Source organism: Calidris pugnax, unplaced genomic scaffold (genome assembly GCF_001431845.1).
Source record: "Calidris pugnax isolate Ruff unplaced genomic scaffold, ASM143184v1 scaffold208, whole genome shotgun sequence".
In the NCBI taxonomy this organism is placed as follows: Eukaryota; Metazoa; Chordata; class Aves; order Charadriiformes; family Scolopacidae; genus Calidris; species Calidris pugnax.
The window spans coordinates 1,837,575-1,859,889 of NW_015090967.1; the positions used below are offsets into that span (position 1 = coordinate 1,837,575).

At 42.3% G+C, this 22,315-nt stretch overlaps 1 protein-coding gene across 2 annotated transcripts in view; it reads left to right on the forward strand.

Annotated features, from left to right (window-relative positions):
• ADAMTSL1 (ADAMTS like 1) overlaps positions 1-22,315 on the forward strand; it is a 208,822-nt gene that overhangs the window by 159,168 nt on the left and 27,339 nt on the right. For both annotated transcript variants that reach the window (XM_014952589.1, XM_014952590.1), the window contains exons 18-22: positions 598-751; positions 2,058-3,198; positions 8,830-8,957; positions 12,436-12,564; positions 22,069-22,248. In XM_014952589.1, the coding sequence (XP_014808075.1) occupies positions 598-751; positions 2,058-3,198; positions 8,830-8,957; positions 12,436-12,564; positions 22,069-22,248 (1,732 nt within the window). The remainder of the gene's footprint in view (positions 1-597; positions 752-2,057; positions 3,199-8,829; positions 8,958-12,435; positions 12,565-22,068; positions 22,249-22,315) is intronic.

The window sequence follows — 22,315 nt, forward strand, 5'->3', positions numbered from 1 at the left end:
ACAGCTTTACAGGGCTCAACCCACTTTCCAGCACCTTTACAGACTACTGCCTGTGTCCCAGTGCAATGGTGCTGTCTGTATTCTCACTTTCTGTGATGCTGTATACATAAATGTAAAATAAAATAAGCATGCTGAATTCTATCAACCAATGCCCACCTGTGCATCAAGCACCACAGTCTGGTACTAAAGGGTTCATACTCTTTAGTGTAAGCCATGTGTGGTAGACGCAGAGCAGCAAACACAGACATATAGAAACAAACTGCAAAGACGAGCTTTGTACTGCAGCACAGTACCATTGAAACAAGGGACACCATCTGAGGGAAAATATGAGTGCTAAAGGGAGCATGGGAAGATTCAATGCCTCAAAGGACAGAAAATACCAGATATTTCATCTCCCTACTGTGCCTACACTGTTTGTAACTGCATGGCCAGGTGCTCTCTGCTTTATTCCACTGTGATATTTTGAAAGCTGTAACTGATCTGTATTGTGCTATGTGTGTGCAATGTGGATACGGGAGGTGAAAAGGTGCATGTGTCAAGGAGCACACTTTTGCTCTCAATACGCCTTGCTCCTAATGTTTCTCATTCTGTTCCTAGTGTTCAGTGAGCTGTGGAGAGGGCACCCAGAGTCGAAATGCCATTTGCAGAAAGATGTTGAAAAACGGGGATTCTGTCATCATCAATTCCTCGCTGTGCGCACCTTTGCCATTCTCATCCTTGATCAGGCCCTGTGCAGTAGGCACCTGTGCAAGTAAGTGGAAAAGCTGCTTGGGAGCCTCTGGGGAAAGGGGGCTTGGGTGTCAGTCGCTAAAAAATTTGTCCTGTCACCTGCTCCATAACCTTCTTTTGCACTAGTTTTACTCAGTCTTGCCGAATGGCTGCTGCTGCTGAGTTTTTCTGTCTGTGAACAAGTATGCTTTGTTTAGCAATAAGGCAAGTCAGTGGATGAGAGCTATAAATTTTACTGTTTGAGCTGGGTCTGAGCCAATGTGCTGGAAGGGAGCTACTAGTTTCTGGAAGAACTGGCTCAAAATTCTGACCAAAATATAGATCTAAATTTCACAACTGGAATGTAGAGGCTCAGAGATACAGCACAGCAGCCTGAGGGCAGCTGCAAATAAACTCTCTGCTAGAACAGCTGCAAAGAAAATAGTTGGTAAGGGATTTTGTCAAAGATAATTAAAAAACATATTATTTCATTATGCCACTCAGAACCCTCTATGGCCTGAGATTTCTAATGACCCATGCAACATAAGTTAGATGTATTTTATGTTGCTCTGACATGCATTTGTTGTGCCCTTCACAAGCAGTAGTCTCTCTGAGTCTCCCTGAATGCCCTTCCCCCGATTGCGGTGAGCCAACTGGATACATGGAAGTTCAAAAGTCAGCCTAGCTTCAGCTTAAAGCTGACTATGGACTGTGAAACTGGTAAATGTGGGGTGTGTCAGAAAGAAAAGAGCATCTGACATAGACAACCAAAGCTGGGACCAACTGTTGCATGATATTTACTAATAATATACCTATGCTGCTTTATTGGGTCCTTCACAATAACAATCCCTGTCTGGAAACTAGAAGAACACACTGAACTACTGCATTTTAATAGTATTTACTGTGTTTTTAAGCCTAGTCCAGACACTTTTGCTCTCTTCAACGTTACTCCCTGAGGTAGCACCACTTTGATTCTTCCTTACTGCTGTGAGCTGCAAGATCATATTGCCTTTGAGGGTTTGGATGGTACAGACTTCTCTTTTCAATGTGTTTATTAAGGAACAATCTAAATTTAAATACTTTAACTGCATTTCTACTCAAGTTTTCTCACTGCCTAAAGCTTACGTCCCTGGCTCTTTGGTTTCTGCATGTACCCTGGGTGGGATTACTTTTGCATTCCTGAAGTGTGCTTTGTTATTCCTTTTATTTGGATTGCTCCAATGAAATGTTCAGCAGCTGGTGGCCAGTTTCTCCCATTACTGTCTAATGGGTTGTGCTGCTAGTACCAAAGTAAACTGCTTGTTTTTTTTTAATGGTATCATATACTAATAGTATCAATGATATTTCAGGGCACAACAGGCCAGCTCATAAGCAAAGCCCCCATATTATGGCCGTAAAGAAAGTTTACATCCAGACAAGGAAGCAGAAGAAGCTACACTTTATTGTGGGTGGCTATGCCTACCTGCTGCCCAAAACCTCCGTTATTCTTCGATGCCCCACAAGGAGGTTCCGGAAATCAATGATCACTTGGGAGAAAGATGACAAGAGGCTCATCAGCTCAGCTCACATCACTGTTGCACCCTATGGATATATGAAAATCCATCGCCTGAAACCTTCAGACACTGGGACATACACCTGCACAGCAGGGCCAGCTCGGGAGCATTTTGTAATTAAACTAATTGGAAGCAACAAGAAGATCATTGCTGGGCAGCCAACTGGTATTAGGGAGGAAGAGGCTGTGAGAAAAGCCAGCTTAAATGAAGCTTTGCGAACACAGGAGAAACATATGAATGGGATTCTCTTAAATGGGAGCAAGGCTGAAAAGCGAGGGCACCTTACTGATCCCAGCAGCTGGTATGATGATATTGTCTCAAGGTTGCTACAGCACCGGGGCTGGCCAGGGGAAAGTCTGGAGCCCTGGGAAGCCCAGGAGTCCACAGAGAGAAACACATCCTCAGAGGAGGACCAGAGCCAGGAGTATAGCCTGCCATTTACAATGGTCACAGAGCAGAAACATTTGGACGATATCATAAGGAACTTGTCTCAACAGCCTGAGGAGCTTAAAGATGTCTACACTGAGCAGCTTGTTGTGCAGCTGGCTCACGAGGTTTTCAAGAGCCACTTGGAGCACCAGGAATCTGTCCTCAAAGCATCAAGGCGAAGAGTAGATTCAGCCTCGGTGGAGTACCCTCTCCACAGACATGTTTCTGGATTTACCAGCTCCCTGAGGACATCATCTGCTGAAGCATTTGTTCCCACCTCTGTAGACCCAGCAAATGGCTTGCACAGACCACATCAAAAGCCTGCCATCCTCCGAAAGATTTCAGCAGCTCAACAGCTTTCTGCTTCAGAGGTTGTTACCCACCTGGGACAGACGGTGGTCTTAGCCAGTGGCACACTGAGCGTGCTACTTCACTGCGAAGCAGTGGGAAACCCAAAGCCCACCATCAGCTGGGCTAAGAATGGAGAGGAGGTGAAATACAACGATAGGTAAAACACATTCTTTAACCTTTAAGAAAATAATTTATATTTTTACTCTTCAGTTTCCATGTTTTACTATATGGTGAGTCACATGGACAAAACCATATGTTGCTGTAGTCTGATCTCATAGAAGAAAGAAAGGCTACCACGTGAAGTGGTAAACAGGGCACTGTAGGTCTTCACCAAGGTCTGGATGGTGGGTCAGTCTGCTGTGGCAAACTTACTTCTGTTTCAGTAACTAGAAAGAAGAGTTTCTAAAGCACTAAAGTAGATAAGTGCCTAATGCAGTCAACAAAACACTCCACATCTGGAGGCTGGGAGCCTGAGTGTATTTTCCCATCTGAAGGTGGAGGTTTCTGCTATGAAGACTGGTTTTAAGATACGAAGACTGATTATTGATTATTACTATTATTCCCTGTTGGAGATATGAATTGCATTTTTCACAGTGCTCCAGCAGGGTCTCTCTGACGTGACTGAAGTAGCAGAAGATGTAGGAAGTGAGGCTCCTGCCTTCCACATGTGTATCTGTGCATAAAACTGTCCCAGGGTAAAACTCAGGGAGAATTACAATCACAGTTCCCTTGTATGTTCTGATGGAGGCTGGAAACTGTGGAACCAAACTTCATCAATATTTGCAGCTATGCAGTCATCCCAACACACTTATCTCTAAGAATTAGTCTTCTGATGCGAGTGGTGCATCCTCATCTGTTCAAACTCCAGCATGTTGGCCCCAGGTGTAGCTTGAGATCTTGAGTAACAAGATGCTTTTATCAGAGTACCACAGAAATTATGCTGGTTTTCCTTCAGGTAGCCTTTACCTGCCTATCACTTCATGTCATTTGTTTTGTGTGCAAGGGCATACAAAATGAGATTATTTTCAATGCTAGTTATATTCTTAACTATGTTGATAACATACATAATTTCTCATGTTTATACTTGAGATTTTACATTTTGGTTCTGCTCTGTGAGAAAGTGGTATATAAGGATAGGCAGAAAGTGTAAAAGGCAGTTATATTAACCAACATGATACAACAGAGCAGTCCACGGATCTGCTAGCAGCTCTATCCACACCAGATACTGACCTCAGTTAAGACATTTGAATTTAGTCATAAGGTTAGCCTGGGACATGAGACAAGATTTCAATGCAAATTTCCAGCGTGGTGCATGTGGATCATCCGGTCAAGTCTTGATTTAGGTACAATTGCTCCTTCTGCATAGTTACACCATTAGTTTGTTAGCTCCTTTCTCACTTTGGCAAGTGAGTCACTCCAAAATTACTGTTTTCTCTAATGTACTGAATTCCTTGGTTCTTGTCTCTCTGTTTGTAAAGGCTAAGTATATTAGGATTCAAAGGAACAATGGTAACTTTTGGAGGGGGAGGGGACACTAAGAGCAAGAGCATATCTCTTGTGGAAATCACATGCAGTCTCTGTTGCTCCACACAGCATTGTTTCCAAGACATGCAGTCTTAATCAAGACATGGGCCTATAGTATACCTTTATTTGGCCATATGCCTGTGAAAATATCTTTATGGTCCCCCAAAAGTTTCATATATATATACTTTGATTGCCAGTGGTTACATCCTGTGGGAATTATGCCATTAAGGGATTTTATTTTTTTCTCTACTTGAAATGACTGTGATTTCTGTGGTATGTTTGAAAGGGAATGGAGGTTACATAAAGTCCATATGTGGTTATCTCTGGACACTACACTCATGAGAAAATTGAGTTTACCTAACACCATGGTCTAGCAACAGGCATACTTAGCTGGCAATAAGACAGTCTTTTGATTTCTGAAATTTTAGCTTGGATTATTTTTTTTAATTTTACAAAGCCTTTAAACATTTTTTTCCCATTCAGTTTGGCTGAAATAGCATTGAATGCTGTGTTGTATTTTTGAATTATCAGGTAACTACGTGTGCTCAAAATTTCTATTGGAAAGACTCAGGGAAATACAGTTTATTTACCAGTTAGTAGCATTATTCATTGACAACTTTTCTTTAAAGTTTAAGGCCCTTTCCACTTCATGAAAGTCTTTCTGTACTCATCACTTAACGGTTCCTCCAGGTTGGTGGGTGGGGAGGAAATGAGCAGTGCTCTGGGATTCAGAGATACTCAGCATCTGTAACTTTGGAGTTAATGGAAGTTTAGAAATGATGGGGTATATAAAAACTGAGTTGTGGATGTTTTGCTGGGTTCTTAACAGCAGTATTCTGATTTTGGCTCAGAATGTTCTTGCTGGCTGCCAGTCAGCTCTGTAAATGAAAGCCACAGTTTAAGCAGTCTCACAGTGTACTGCTGTAAACTGCCCGCCTATCTGCATGAGGTGCTGTTTGCTGTGCTTGAGCTCTCCTGCAGCTCTGCAGCTTGTCTTCTTCGTACTTTGCCAGCCACTGAATAGAGAAAAGAGTTTTCCAGCTCTGTCTTAATGGGAATAAGAAAATTAATATAGATGGGCCTTCACACTTTTGGTGAGGAAGGTCAGAGGGTTGTGCTGAGTCCCTCAGCTCATGCCCTACTAAGATTCCAGTTGTGTCTGGTTTGTATTGTGATTTTTAGAGTGTAGGCTGCTGGTTTGAGGTTGGTTGATAGCTGTCTTTATTGTGTATTACTTAATACTGAGATCAAAGGCAGTCTCATGCATTGTGGCCATGGATTTTGTCTGGATCAGTGATGTTGCAAGGACTGGCTCTGCTCCCATTGCCTCCTTCCTTCCGTGAGCTGTGCCATCCACCGAAAAGTGCTTATGACTCCTACTACATAGCTTCACTTGCAAAAATTAGTTTCTTTAGTTTAGGTACTATCACAAAAACTTGTAACGCATGCCCCCCAAAATAGCCGGTTTTCAGTTACTTGATAGAATGAAAACATATGATAGAAAAAAGCTGCAGCAGTTTAAAATAGCTGTGTGGTTCCAGTAAAAGATCCTTTACTTTAGTCTGCATATTCAGCCTCAGTACATATGTAACATGAGTGTCCATACTTTGTCCTAAGTTTGAAGTGTCAGATTAACATCTGCATGCATTTTGAGTACAGTTCCAGAGCCTGCTAGTATCTATACCAAAGCCTGGAGACTGCTGTAAATTACGGAAAATGTTTTATTTCAAAGAAAATTCAGATTAACTTCCTTAGGAATCAAAGTGAAAAATCTTTGAGGGATTTATGCATTATTTACTAAGCCTTCTGAGTATGCTGTAATTTCCATACCTGTTGGTACTTGATAATTCAACTTCTATGAACGGACATGAAGCAGAATGTAAACAGTAGGTGATACAGAGGTAGGTGTTTGTGAGGTGCCATCTGAATTAGTCACTGATATGGGTCCTGTAAAATACATTTTTGTCTTGGAAACAATGCAGCATGGAGCAACTGAGATGAGACTGATCACACATTAAGCTGTAATGCTTTAAGTCCATAAATGAGATTCTGAAGACATGCTGCTGACAGAAAGAACTGCTACAGCTGGTATTTTTTTCACCACTGACAAGCAATTCAATACCTAACAAAAATAGCAGTCTACGAGCAAATAGGGAATCCAGCCAAAATCATTCTATACAAAAAGGGATAATAAAAGATCTACTTTCAAGAAAAGCAACTATGCCAAACTGTGACACACAAATAACAGAAAGAATTATTGAAAAGAAGAGGACATTAGCTTTGTTTCTAAAGAAGGACATTAAAACTGGGATAGAAAAAATAGGAAGATGGAGCTGCGTTGGAGTTTATTTTTTTTAAAGACAGGTACATATCTGGCCTACTTCTATTTCTAAAAATATTTGTGATGTATCTTGAGGTGCCTTAAACTGACAGAAATATATATCAGCAGAGCTGATTAACAACAAACAAATTATGATCTTTGTGTTTTACAAGCTGCAATATTAAGCAAGCTCCTTCCTCAACCTGAAGGTGAAAGAAAAATTTCTAAAAACTTTTTTCAGGGGGCTGCAGATGTTAGTTCAACTTAGGACTGACTGATCAGCCTACATACTGCATTTGCACACATGCAGGCAAAACACACACAACTTTTAACTGCTATATGCCAGTATAATTTGGGACAAATTCTGAAGCTCTAATGAACTCCATGTAGAGACTGAACCTGTCAGAGTTAAACTAAAAAATTTCCGTGTGAGATAGAGATGAATGCTAACACTAGTCTTGTAAGTAAAGAAATGTACTAGTTGCTGGCACTGTTAGCAGTGGCTAACCAGAAGTCTGCCTTGTTTATTGCTAAGTGGTAAGAAAGAAAAGATCCTTGAAAGCAGAATTGGTAAGGGAATTCTTTCAACCATTGGGGTTTTTTGCTGTGCAAGCAAAGATGCAATTTTAAAATGGTTAGTGTTTGTTTTGCTAATGTGCATTTTTCCAGGCACTTGCGAAACTTGGTTCACAAAAGGCAGCTTTTTCCTTTTATTAATAATAGTTATTATTATTCAAAAAAAGGGTCAAAAAAGAATTTTAACTCTGGATTTTTTCCTATAATAGACTTTTATGGGTGGCCCTGATCTGGTTTGTTTTAGAGATCTACCACCCACAGTGCTGTGCGAGATCAAGTATCTGCTGCTTTTTGGTCCATGAGACAACAGTTTTCATTGGGGGGGTGGGGTGGGAGGGGGGATGGGAATGGAAAGAAACTCATCCATTGTGAGCAGACTTTTATTGCATATGTTTTACAGGCATATCCCTCCCCCACTTCCACCCTTGTCACTGTCAATCATAGCCTCAACTAAGAGTATACATTCAACAGCTGCTGAAATTTGCTGATGAGAAAAGTAATTTATCATTGTTTTTATCAACAATTTCAGCAAAAAATTAAAAGAAAGAAACAACAATCATCACATACACTGTGGTGAAAATGAAGGAACATAAGCATTGACAAGAGTCCATGGACTGAACTCTTGCTTAACAGGTATACATCAGGACCTTGATGGACTTTTACCACTGCAAAAACAGACTGTAAAAGAAGCAGTTCATAAGAGCTCCAAGACCACATTCATCCCATTTAAACATGGGCAGTACAATGAGATCATGGTAGGCTCCTCTCACTGGCAGAGGAAAGAAAGAGTTTGTTCAGCCCCAGGAGGAGCTGAGTATTCCCCTCTGTCTTCACTGATTGTTAGGGGAGCAAACAAGACCACTAAGTTTGTACAAGTGGCCAGCAATCAAATAATTTGGAGCCTTTGACACAGAGCTTGCGGTTCATTTCCTTTCTTTCTGCCCAGCTTCAGCAGGTTTTGTGACTTTCCCCCTGCAATGATTTGGCTTTTCCTTTACGACGGCTACTCCTGCTTTGCGTAACTGGGAGACGTGGAGGCTAGGCAACTCATTCAGCATCATACAGGAAGCAACACAGCAGAGGAAGAGGTTTCACAAACCATGGACAGATGTCCTAAATACTCAGTAATCTTTCTCTAATATACAAATCAGCAGTAGAAGAACTGGGAATGAGACTAAACTTTAGTTTAAGTAATCACAGCTCACAGTCTCAACGTAAGACTTTAATTTCTTAATAGATTTTCAAATATAACCTAAAGGCCTGAACTGTAAAAAAAAAAAATACCTAAACCTGAAAAAATCCCAGTAAATGGATTCATGCTCACACAAACTAGGAGACTATTACATCTTTCTTTCTGCTTTACTCCAGGATATTACTTCAGCCTGATGACTCCTTGCAGATTCTGGCACCTGTGGAAGCTGATGTGGGTTTCTATGCTTGCAATGCCTCCAATGCCCTGGGATCTGACACTGTCTCCATTGCTGTCACTCTAGCAGGTAATAGTTCACTCTCTGTGATTGCAAGATGGTCCCTGCCATGTGTGTGATTCTGGACAGAAATGTCTGTGGATGCTGGGTGGGCAGGGTGGGTCAGCAGAGGTGGACAGGTAAAAACACAGGGTGTGAACTCTGAAAAACCCTGAGGTGTAGTCCAACTTTCACAAACAGTTTGTGAGATTTGTGGATTTCTGCAAGAGATCAGTGCTTTTTCTCACTTGCTGCATCTGACATACACTCAAGACAGTGCTTATCCTGGTTATTCACAGCCTGTATGGGCAGTGCAACCCAGGCTTCCCAATTCATATGCTTCATTTTAAACCTATTGCTGATCTCTTCAAGTCTAACAGACTGATCGAAGGACTTATTCAGATGTATGTTAAGCAAGCCTGAAAAATACCAGAGCTGAAGAGTTAGCCTCTTGCAGGATCAAGCCCTATATCGTATTCGATCCATTGTGGCACAAGCATGACCGAAACTGTTTCAATTGCTGGCAAATAGAGGTTCACAAAAAATTAACCTCTATGTTTATATTTCTCCAGTAACAGTTGAGTTCTAAAGCAGACTAAATATCCTTTCTTAGTTTAGATTTCCATTCTAAAGAAAACCCACCCAAATAAAAGCCAAGGGAAACAGGAGGTAGTGCACGCATCCAGCCTCTTCAAGGTTTGTGTAGGCAATGTCAGGAAGCTTACAACCACCTCAGGACCAGTAGAAGGACAGAGCAGCAAACACAAATAAGGAGCTGTTGAGTGAGATGACAGAAGAGACAGCTAAGGACTGAGACGAGGCAGAGAGAGGTCTTAGAGAAGGAGAATCCTATTTATCACAAAGGCAAAAGGAAACACATTAGGAATGCTAGAAAGCTAATTGATTTTTTTTGGACCTCGCCATTTCACTGCTCCAGAATGTGGAAGCATTTGGAGGCCTCCAGTGTGTGTGCAGTTACCATCAGATGCCGATGTATCCATGTATAATTAGAGGAAGGAACAGCAGTTGATGAGTTTGAGTTTTTTAAAGCAAACACAGAGAAAATTTCAGGTAAAAGGAGCATAACGAAAATCTAAGAACGCAGCAATGACCAGCAGTGAGGTTCTGATGATCAGTAAACCAACTGGAAAGAGACCTTGTCTGTCCCCTAGAAGAAGAGCTGAATACCCCAGGGTAGAAAAGGAAGATCTGCCTCAGAGCTACCTATTATATGTAGGCAAAACTAAAGAGAGTGATCCTTTCTACATTACTGCAGATGAGGAATACCTTTGCTGAATCCTGAGCAGCAGGGCAGTGGTGCTGCTGCTAAGACTGTACAGTGTTTTACAAGGAGCAACTCCACAGCAAACCTCTGGAGGAAACTGAACATGACGTTAAAAAAATCATCAGTCAAAACTGCTATTCTGTCCATGTTGCTCCAGTGAGTTGAAGAGCCATAGTCTTTGTACAATGTAATTTATGGAGACAATTTTGCATGAAGCTATAGAAAAATAAATAGAGTGTTAGGTATACATATGGCACAGACGGGCTATTTATTAGCTTTTTGATTGCAATTAATAATCAAGGCTGTAGTTTAACCTTTTTAGATAAATTAACATTCATGCATCCCAGACTCAAGTTGAACTTTGCTTAGGGACTGGTATACATTTCCATCTCACATCCAAGGCAAAGAGCTGAACATCTTATAAAATAAGGCCATAAATATCAAAATGAGATACTGAGCACTTTTTGGAACAAAGCAACAACCTTTTTGGCTTAATGAAATTACTTTCTCTATAAAAACTGGAAAGCTGAGACCATCTTTAGAGGGATCAAGAGTGGGGGCTGAAAGCTTATTTCATTGAAGAGTTTTCTGATTAGTTTAACAAATGCGTGGAAAAACAGACAGTGGAATATGCTTCCATTTTTCTCAATGGCTTGCTACTCATTTATAGGTTGAACGGCCAATAGATTTTTAATCTTTTTATGAGATCGTGGAAACCAATCAGGAAAATAAAATGCTGAAGGATAACTGAAGAATTTTTCTTTCTTTCTTTTATTTGGGCTTTGCCATAAAGTATCAAAACTTTTGGAGACATTTCAACAATAAAATGTAGTATTTTACTTTGCTATTCTTAGGCATTAAAGGGACCAAAAGAAAATTTTTTTAAAATGCCACCACTTCTTCCCCCCTAGCTGATATGACAGGAATTCCAGATGAAAGGCGTCTTTTAAAAGCCCTGGAAATATAGCTATATGGAGCAATTTATAGTTAGGGCTGAATTAGATTTTTGGGACTCTCCATGAGCTCAGTGAAACCAAATTCTTTTTCTCACCTCTATCTTTTCTTCTTTGGTCACCTCCAGATTAACACATAAATGAAGCCAGTGGTAGACATTTGCCGAAAACTGCAGCTTCTGCAGGCAGATGACAATATCTGAACCTGGTTTGGATCTGACCCTTTACTTAAAGGGGAAAAAATGTGTTTATAGGTTTTGGGATAAAGATGAGTTTGAAACTACAACCCTGAGTCAAAAACACCCAAACCCCATACCATTTAAAGCGCTGTTGTCACGTCCTGCCCCTCCTGCCAGCATCCTGCCTCCAGAGTATTTTGGCTGGGAGAGCGGGCTGCCTGAACCCAGCTCTGCCACTTCACTCCCCTCTCTCACAGCTAAGCCCCAGTACCTCTGAGCTCTTTCGTGTCATGCAGGCATGACTTTACATTGGCCCTACGAAAAAGGATCTGCAGAAGCCTCCTCAAGCCCCCGATGGGTAACTCCATAGCTAATCCCACAACAGCAGGGGAACACCTTGACCACTCGCTTGCTGTCACTGGTGTCGGAAGCCCACCAAAAACAATCTGAAAAGTTTGTTGCAGGCAAAGCAGGTATCCTTTTAGAGATTTTGTATAACACCATTACTACAGGCTTCAGATAAAACAGAACAGGTTATCAGACAGGAAGGAGCTTTTTTATGTCCCTCATCTTTTACACTAGCCATTATGAGAAAACTTTCTGGTTATGGTCTGGTATTCCCAATCCCAGTGTTTTCACTGTAGGTTAAAGAAAACATGATCAACGTGTAGAAACAGCTTGCTTGTTGCTCTAAACCTCCTACAATGTTAGCGTGCCTGTAGCCATCACTCAGGCTTCTTTTTCCTGTTTTTGTCCTCTGGCAAAGGGTGGTATTTTGGTTGCAGTACCAGGCACACCTCCCTCTGCAGCTCCAATTGTACTGGTGTTTATTGATTCAGCTGGTTCTCATGTGTGTCCACATGGTTTTAATGCTATTCTGCCTCTGCTCTAAGCATGCTTTTTCATTCTCCAAGACAGCTTTTCCCGTGGAATTTGGTGTCACTGTAATATTACAAAGAGCAGGTGGCCTCATATTCCAGCATTTTCCCTTATCCACCTGTCCTGTGTCAGTACTTAGTGTCCCAGGACATCTGTCCCACCATGAGTCCAGTGTGCTTGGTCTGATAAACTGTGATGCTTCTTTTGTACAGGAAAGCCTCTGATAAAGACATCAAGAGCTACCGTGATCAACACAGAATCGCCTGCTGCCTCTGTTGATATTGGAAGCACAGTGAAAACAATCCAGAGAGCAAATGTTACCATTAGCTGCCAGGTGGCAGGTGAGAAATTACTTGGTCTCCCATGCACTTCAGCGATAAACTTCTGCAGGGTTCTTTGCTAAAATTGGTGTCTCCATGTGCAGCTGGGTGAAACAGCAAGATTTTCCTAGGAGTCCGGCAAATTTCATTTTTCCATTAATTCTTAGCAAAGAAATTGTCCTCCTTTTATCAATACCAAGAAGAAAGTGTTGTGGGTTAAGAAAGCTAGTCTAGGACAATATGACAGGCATCTTTGTTAGAGGCACGCAATATGATTTGGATACAACAATGCTGATACACATTCCTACCTGTTAGGGATGTTTGGTGAGAATATACAAGCATGGATTGACTCATTTCCTCATTGATGGGGCCTTCAAGGTCCACTCCAGCTAGTTCCTTATTTTCCTGCCAAACTCTGTTTCTTCAAATTAAGACCGGGTTAGCACATTCTATTTCTGATTTTAATTTTTTTGTCTTGGGAATGCAGGAATTCAGACAAATTCTGCTGAAATAGGCTTCTTCCTGAAACTGATTTCTAACCAGAGCCTAAATATAAGACTGAGTCTTATAATGGCTATTTGCCTCTTTCTAATGGTGACAAAAAAAGGTTGACCTTACCTGCGTGTTGCAGTCCTATGGTTGTTGGTGGGAATGGTGTTGGTATAGGGAGGAGGGATGAGGGCTGAGAGTGAGCTGGGAAATCCCCAAAGACCCAGAGCCACTTTCATGCATAGTATGAGGGTGAACAGGAGGAGAAGGGATCAGCTTATCAAACACAAATTGAGCCACGCTAAGTGTTACATAAATATCTGCATTGGAGACTTTTATGAAGCCCCTTAGACCCTTGCTTTAGCTTCTTGTCCATAGCAGCTACTTCAGATGACACTAAAGAAGCATCTGAGCTGCAAATATACAAATGTCCTGCCTTTTTTTATGCTTACTGCTCACTTGAAGCACTTAGTTGTTTTCAGTTTTCTCTCTTCAAGTGCTGCCAACCACACCCCTATGCAAATTCTTAAGTAAAAAGAGTATTTGGCTCAAGTTTCACTATTTGGTCATCTGTCCTTTAGCAAAGCATGCACAATAGCTGTGCAAACAGCTATTATTAATTACTCTCAGTGGGCTTAATGAAAGAAAAATACAGTGTCATTTTTCCCAGTGGTTCAAGCAGGAATAAATTCACTAATCCTGTTGCCCTCTCAACATAGACACTAGACACTCCCTCGCAAGCGAACTGATGTCCAGTGTCTTTCAAGGAAGAAGGATATGAAAGCTATACCCTTTTTCCCTAGGCCATGCCTGTCACTGACAGTGTGAAAGAGACTAAGTATTACATGAACATACATTATTTTGGATTTCTCTGTCTGGGTTCTCTCAGCTGCAGATGGGGAGGCCCCACAGATGTAGAAAGTGATTGCTGATTTAAGAAGTGCAACCATTTCCCTTCAGTATAAAGACACCATAAAAAGAACAGGACATGGCTGAGCAAAGCTGCCATGGTTCTTATGGTGTCAGAAAACTATGGGAGAGGAGCACAACATGCTCAGGGGCACAGATTCAGTGCCTTTTCTGAGAGGAAAGTAATCTCGAGCAATTTTATGAAGCTACCTACTATGACAATGTGCATCCACAATGGAAAATTTTAGCAGCATCACATCAGCATCACTATCTTCTCTCCCAGAAGAAGGCTTTTTGCTGTCTAGCAGTATTACTGTATACTAGATTCTTCTGTGATACAGAAGAAATGTACTTAAATCATCATTTTCTTCATGTTTATCTTCTGCTACTGCCTACACAGAAAATGTCAACTATGCTTAACAACAGAGATTAATAGCGTTGAAATTATGATAAAGTCATAAACCACAAGCTGTCGTGTTACACAGGGAATGAGTGAGTAATGTGGGCAAAAATATTTTATAGGCATTAGAATCCTTTTTTCATACAAATAGTGTTAATAATTCAACAGCAATTAAAAAAAAAAAAGCTACATATGGGAAAAGATCCAGGAACAGAGTGATTTTTGTCAGCTGTCTCACCAATGCCTGGAAAATACACTATCCCATAAAACCTGTTAAAGTAGATGAAAATAAATATAATTTTTCTTCTAATGTAAGCACTTTTTTTTTTGCCTCAGGGTTGTGATTATTCACCCTTTTAATATATTTTTGATAATTCTATTTAGAACAATCAATTCTAAAAAGAAGAATAACATGCACTATTGCTTGTCACCAAAAGTGTCATATCCTAGTTACTTCTTCAGAGTAGATGAACGTTACAGCTATGTAGTTTGCCAAAGCTCCCCAGAAGGCATTAACAATGAAATGGCCATCAAACCATAGTAAATTAATCTGCAGTGGTTACTGCAATAACATCTGATAATAAAAAAGAAATTAGAGTGTGAGAATGAAGTAAACATAATTGGAAGTAAACTAACAACCAGAAATTATTTGGAGACTTAATCAGACGAAGAAACTCTTCACAAAGGTTTCTTTTTCCTTCTAGTACTTTCCCTCTAGTCATTTGAGGATGCCCTGAGCCAGCAGCACAGCAAATGGGAGTTGTTCCAAATTAGAATTTGTGGCCTAATAATGGTATCTTTATAAGCTGTGTTGCTATCACTGTGCTGTGTAGTCTGTAGTACAGGACCATGCATGTATTGGATCTTGATGTCTTGGATCATATAGGGACACATCTTTACTAAGAGTCATCAGGGCAGTAGAATAAATATTTATAAGAAAAATATTAAGTATGAGGATCAGTTATGACATTTTCTGAAGCTGCTCTTGCTGACAAGGGACAGAAATACACAGTCGCTGCTAACAGGTGTTGATAATCCTGGAGAACGTTTCTTTAAAACAAGAGATAATGAAAGAGAACATTCCCAGAGCCTAGGGAGTAATTTTATATTGCTCTTAAACTTCTTACGAAAGGTATAAACACTGTCAAAGTCTGTGTTCTAGGCTGAAATCTATAGTTACTAGCTGTAAGACAAGGGAAAACTAAATCATCCTGGATGCATTAGAGTTTAATTGGCCCTTGATACGCATTATGTCAGGATGAAACTCTAATTTGGTTATACCACAAAGATGGTGGTGTGGTTTTGTTCAAGCTTGAAAATCAGCCTTATTTCACTTGACATAACTCTGCTACTTTGTCTGTAGAGGTGAAAGAATGTTTTTTAAACATAGTTAGGTGATTGTGGTTATTCCCAGACTTGTGCAAAACTAAGGGAAGTCCCACCCAAAAGTCACTCAGGAGTCTTGCAGATGACTGGATCGCTTCCAGCTGGAGGATTTTCTCCAAGCTTCAGAAAGCCAGCAGCATTTCTGGTGTGGGCAATTTTATTGGTGTGGGCAATTTTACTTCCAAAGAGGATGTGGGAGCAATTTGGATCACATCAATATAACTAGGAAGCTTTCTGTTGACTTCTGTTGACTTCAGCACTTAAGTCGTGCAGGTATTCATTCAGAAGCCTCAACAAATCTGGCTCAACTTGTTATTGAAAATACAATTGGACATGAAAGGAGGAACCAATTTTAATAATCTAGTTCTTAGGGCATTTCATCATGGTATCCTTAAGGCCCTAAGAAGTCTAACAGAGATACCTGTCTGCAAAGTGTCATGTATCATTAGTCACTATTGAGTCAGAACAGGTTTGGAAAAGTGACTTGAAATATATTGCCATTCTAGCCCGTATATCCTTCACACTCTGATGTTTCAACTTGCAGCTTTTTCAACTCTCCTACACATTCCTTTCCTCTGTATTCCATCTCTATGCTGAAGGTTATATTTTTCTAGTTCTTACCTTGCTTTATGGCCTGTATTTTTTCATCAACTATACCAGATTCTGATATGCAAGTCACAATTTCAATAATATTGTGGCACTGGAAACAAGTCACCACTGCTAGATCCTTGTATTGCTATGCTTCCTTTCCCCAAAAGCTCCTGGTTTACCAAAATTAGCTTGATTGGCATGCACAGTCCTGATTGCTACATATTTCAGGTAGCCTTCTTGTGCTGGATACTTGCACAGTGATGGAGGGGCTAGCTGTAGAAGAATAGGTATGGGTAACTATTCACCATCTAAAGTCATAGAATCATAGAATCATAGAATCATAGAATCATAGAATTGCCCAGGCCGGAAGGGACCTCCAAAGGTCATCTAGCCTGACCTCACCGCAGTCAGCAGGGACACCCCCAACTAGACCAGGTTGCCCAGGGCTTCATCGAGCCTCTCCTTGAATATCTTCAGGGATGGGGCCTCAACCACTTCCCTGGGCAACCTGTTCCAGTGCTCCACTACCCTCACAGTAAAGAACCCCCTCCTAATCTCCAATCTAAATCTGTTCCCCTCCAGCTTGAAGCCATTGCCCCTCGTCCTGTCGCTGCAGGCCTTTCTAAACAGATTCTCCCCAGCCTTCCTGTAGGCTCCCTTCAGGTACTGGAAGGCTGCTATTAGGTCGCCCCGGAGCCTCCTCTTCTCCAGGCTGAACAACCCCAGCTCCCTCAGCCTGTCCTCATAGCAGAGGTGCTCCATCCCCCTGATCATCCTTGTGGCCCTCCTCTGGACCCTCTCCATCAGGTCCATGTCCTTCTTATATTGAGGGCTCCAGACCTGCACACAATACTCCAGGTGAGGTCTCACCAGAGCAGAGTAAAGTGGCAGAATCACCTCTCTGGACCTGCTGGCAACGCTTCTTTTGATGCAGCCCAGGATGCGATTGGCCTTCTGGGCTGCAGCTGCACACTGCCTGCTCATGGCCAGCTTCTCATCCACCAGCACCCCCAAGTCCCTTTCCTCAGGGCTGCTTTCCAATACCTCACCCCCTAGTTTGTATTGGTGGCGAGGATTGTTCCGGCCCAGGTGCAGAACCTTGCATTTGCTCTTGTTGAACCTCATGAGGTTCACCTGGGCCCACCTCTCCAGCCTGTCCACGTCCTTTTGGATGACATCCTGTCCCTCTGGTGTATCGACAACACCACACAGCTTGGTATCGTCCGCAAACTTGCTGATGGTGCCTTTAATCTCCCTGTCTATATCATTGATAAAAATGTTAAACAGCACCCATGCCTGCCCAGCGAAGTGGGGTTTGTTTCCAGCTGGCACCTCTCAGACTTTCAGTCCCTGTGATTGTTTCTGCAAGGCAAACACTCTCAGCCCCCTGTCCTCTGTCATTCGCCGTTCCCAACAAAACTGATGGCAATGCTCTTGCTACCCCTTGTGGCAGTGCTCCGCAATGAGGTGTTTGCTCGTCCCTCTGCTCGTCCCCTTCGACTCCTGTCTTGAGGCTTACATGTGGCATTAAAGGTGGAAGCACAAAGGCAACCGAAGGTGCAGCTCACTGACACGTACTGCTTATCTTCCCTTAAACAAATTGTAGGAACAGCTGTACAGGTTAGTTTCAAACAATCTCCTGTTAGTGTGGAAACTTCACGTTAAAGAGAGAACAAGAACTAGAGTAGCAAGTCAGAAAAGGCTTTTCTAGAGCTGCTGGACATCAGGTAGGTACAGTGCACTTTTACTAGACTCAGCAGTAACCTCAACACTAAGGGGTCTTATCTTTAACCCCTTGTTGCATCTGCTAGTGAAGTGGATTCAAGAGGAGTCAGCCTTTAGCAGAGCAGCAGTCTGCAAGAAATAAGGTAGTTTTGTCTGTCTCTTCATATTTATTTATTTGAGTCTTTTCTCTTGAGGACTGTGGTCATATGAAATCCTCAATGCCCCTTTCCCTTCTTCTTTACCCTTCTCAGATCTCCCCTTCCTCTTCTCCCACTATTTGCACTTATCTTTTTATTTTCAAGAACTACTTGAAAGATCTACTCAATTTTAGTCTTCAAAACAAAGAAAGAAGATAAGCCTTGGTTAGAAATGGAGAAAGCCATATAATTTTATAATCTTGTTGTCATTTATTTCTGAGGTACATTTCTTGACACTTCCATTCCTAAGTGACATAATGTGAAAACCTGTGCACTGTAAGTAGCTTAGACTACAAGAGAGGATGGATCATCCCTTCAGTAGGGTGGCATTGGGAGGACAAGTGCTGGGATGTGTTTTTTCATTTCAGGGACTGCAGAACTGGAAGAGTCTTAATTTTCTCTCCTTTGCTCTTCAGAGCTCAACTTCCTTTCCCTGCAATTGAAACACAATAAACATACAGGTTTATTTAAACTCAAGGGCTGGGGTTGTTTGCTATTCAGCAGTTGTCTGAGCTCCCATGAGGACTCTTCCTGGATGCTCTGGAAAAAATCAGAGTGAGGTTTTAAGTGGTGGTCGGCCCACCCATGTCACATAGGTCAAAGAGTAGCAGCCAGATGGAGAGCTGTGCACTGGTCCTATCCCAGTGGGGGGGTCAGAAACAGGCCAACAGCCCATCCTTTTAAAAAAGCTGAGTTGTATCAACACAAAGAAAGAAAAGCTTTTGGAAAATGTCATCATGGACAAGAATGATTAGTTCTCTAGGTATGCCTTGAAGGGTCCAGATTAGCATATGCTATTTAACCTCAGACAAAGGTGAGACAGAATCACAGAACCACAGAATGATATGGGGTTGGAAGGGACCTCTGGAGATCATCTAATCTAACACCCCCCCCCCCCCCCGCCAAAACAGGTCCACCTTGAGCAGGTTGCACAGGAACATGTCCAGGTGGGTTTTGAATGTCTCCAGTGAAGGACACTCCACCATCTCTCTGGGCAGCCTGTTCCAGTGCTCTGTCAAAGTAAAGAAGTTCCTCCTCATGTTTAGATGAAACTTCTTATGTTCCAGTTTGTGGCCATTAACTCTTGTCCTGTCTCTGGGCACCACTGAAAAAAGACTGGCCCCATACTCTTGACACCCACCTTTTAAGTATTTATAGGCATTGATCAGATCCCTCCTCAATCTTTTCCAGACTAAAAAGACCCAAGTGCCTCAGCCTTTCCTCATAAGAGAGGTGCTCCAGGCCCCTAGTCATCTTTGTAGCCCTCTGCTATACTCTCTCCAGCAGTTCCCTGTCCTCCTTGAACTGGGGAGCTCAGAACTGGACACAATACTCCAGATGGGGCCTCACCAGGGCAGAGTGAAGGAGCCGGATAACCTCCCTCGACCTGCTGGCCACACTCTTCTTCAGGCCCCCCAGGATGCCATTGGCCTTCTTGGCCACAAGGGCGCATTGTTGGCTCATGGTCATCCTGTTGTCCACTAGGACTCCCTGGTCTTTCTCCTCAGAGCTGCTCTCTAGCAGGTCAGCCCCCAACCTGTACTGGTGCATGGGGTTATTTCTCCCCAGGTGCAGCGCTCTACACTTGCCCTTGATGAATTTCACCAGGTTCCTCTCTGCCCAACTCTCCAGCCTCTCTAGATCTTGCTGTATGGTGGCGCAGCCTTCTGGAGTGTCAGCCAGCAACCAGGTTTGTGTCACCAGCAAACTTGCTAAGGGTACACTCTACTTCTTCATCCAGGTCATTGATGCATATATTGAAGAGGACTGGACCCAGTACTGACCCCTGGGGAACACCACTTGTTACAGACCTCCAACTAAACTCAGTACCACTAACCACGACCCTCTGAGCTCTGTCTTTCAGCCAATTTTCAATCCACTGTCCATTCATCTAACCCTTGCTTCCTAAGCTTACCTATAAGGATGCTGTGTTGATAGACTTGCTGAGGTCAAGGTAGACAATGTCCACCCTGCCCTCCCCTCATCTAGCCAACCAGTCATGCTATTGTAGAAGGCTATCAGGTTAGTCAGACATTATTTCCCCTTGGTGGATCCATGTTGACTACTTCTGATAGCTTTATTTTCCTCCATATGCTTTGAGACGATGCCCAGAATGAGCTGTTCCATCAACTTCCCAGGGATGGAGGTGAGGCTGACTGGCTGTAGTTTCCTAGGTCCTCCTTCTTGCCCTTTTTGAAGGAGTGACATTGGCTTTCCTCCAGTCCTCCACCAGCCCCTCTTTGTTTGTCAGAACTAGGGCCAGTAGTACACTGCTCTTTGTTGGCTCCCCCACCACCTGAGTCAAGAAGTTATCTTCAATACATTGGAGGAACCTCCTGGACTGCAGTCTTTTACAGCTTGCTTCATGCTACTTTCTGAATGTGAATGAAACTCTCTGCCCTTACAGGGCTTCAGCTTTTCCTTCTGGCTGCCAAGATCACACATACTCATTCCAGATGTCTTGGCAAAGTCACCAGGTGACCCTGGGAGAGGTGGGGAAAAAGGCTACATTGCTTTGTTGTGGATGAATAGGGAAAATCTTCCTTTACCACTTCAGTCTGCACATGCTTAGTGAGGCGCCTGCAGTCAAGCAGTCTCTGTGAATACAGACAAATGGGTAGTCGTGCTCAGTAGGCACTGCCAGAGTGAGGTATTTCCAAAGCCAGGACCACAGAAGTGACAAACAGAGTGGGTTTTGTTTTTCGATGTGGATGCACAAACAGAAGGGTACTGACAATGGGCAGAGGAACATGTTGCTGTGATATAAAGCAGGGAAGGATTTAAGGTGGGCAGCAGATACTTAAGAATAACACCTGTATGGATGCCCTTAATCTACGGTAGACCAAAGGAAACTGCACAATCTTGCGAAAGAGGGGGTACCCATACAGAGGGTACCGCAAATGTGAGAGCATGCACTCCAGCAGTCACTAGGACTAGTGACATGCTGCTCGTTACAACCATGGCTTTGCACAGTACCATTTCCTCCCAGGCACAGCTCCGTAGGTCTATCCCATCTATTGAGACTTTCAATACCATTTCTCATAAACCAATTGTTTGGTAGTTAGTAGCACTATATTACCTGATCTGGTATGCATTTAAATTAAGTAGAAATCCCTTTGCCTAGGAAATACTATCTACTGCAAGAACAGAGATCTTGCCAGATACACTTCAGCATCCATTCTTACAAGAGGGTACCCAACAGAGACAGCTGAAGCTCAAATCGAAGTGCAAAAAAGGAGGCAATTCTTATATGGGTTATGAATCTGTAACAATCTGTTTTTCTGAAGACTTCAGATAAGACCAGTGGAACTGTTTTTCTGAAGATGTAAATGCTAATTGTTAGCAAAAGTTTCAAAAAGGAAGATTAGAGGAGAAATCCATGGAGGGCTCCTAACTACACAAAAACTACTCCTGGCTCAGAAAGAGCTTGACCAGAAGCTAGTGGGAGGCTGGGAGAGGCACCAGCTTATGGCTTCTTCCAGAGACAGGATACTGGGCTGGGTTGACCTTTGTTCAGATCCAATAGAGGATTGCTTTTAAAAGTGATAAGCTCAGAGTTCGCTTTTACAGCTCTGGGACACTAAAAGGAAAGACTTCAATTTGGTTTTAATTCTTCTGCTCCATCTTGGACGGATCTAAGAAACATAAAGGCAGGCAATGTGAAAGAGTTGACTAAACACTTCTGAACTGCAAAAAATGTAACTTGCAAGTCGTATTAAAATCTTGGTTTAGTTGTTTTATTTTTCCAACTTTTTTCTATAGCAACCATAACACTGTTTAACAACCACTATATCTTACTTCTGTTATGTTTTGTCAATATTTTTCCAGGTGTTCCTGAAGCAGAAGTTACTTGGTTTAAGAACAAGGTCAAGCTGTCCCCTGCTCACTATCTGCGTGATGGGTTGCTGCTAATTACAAATGTTTCTCTGTCAGATCAGGGGTTGTACTCCTGCAAGGCAGCCAATCTTCGTGGGGCAGTAACTGAAAGCTCCCAGCTGTTAATTCTTGGTAAGTCCAGGGTATTTTGCACTTGCAGCAACTGTAATGTGGCTGCTGGCACATCTAGCCTGAAAAC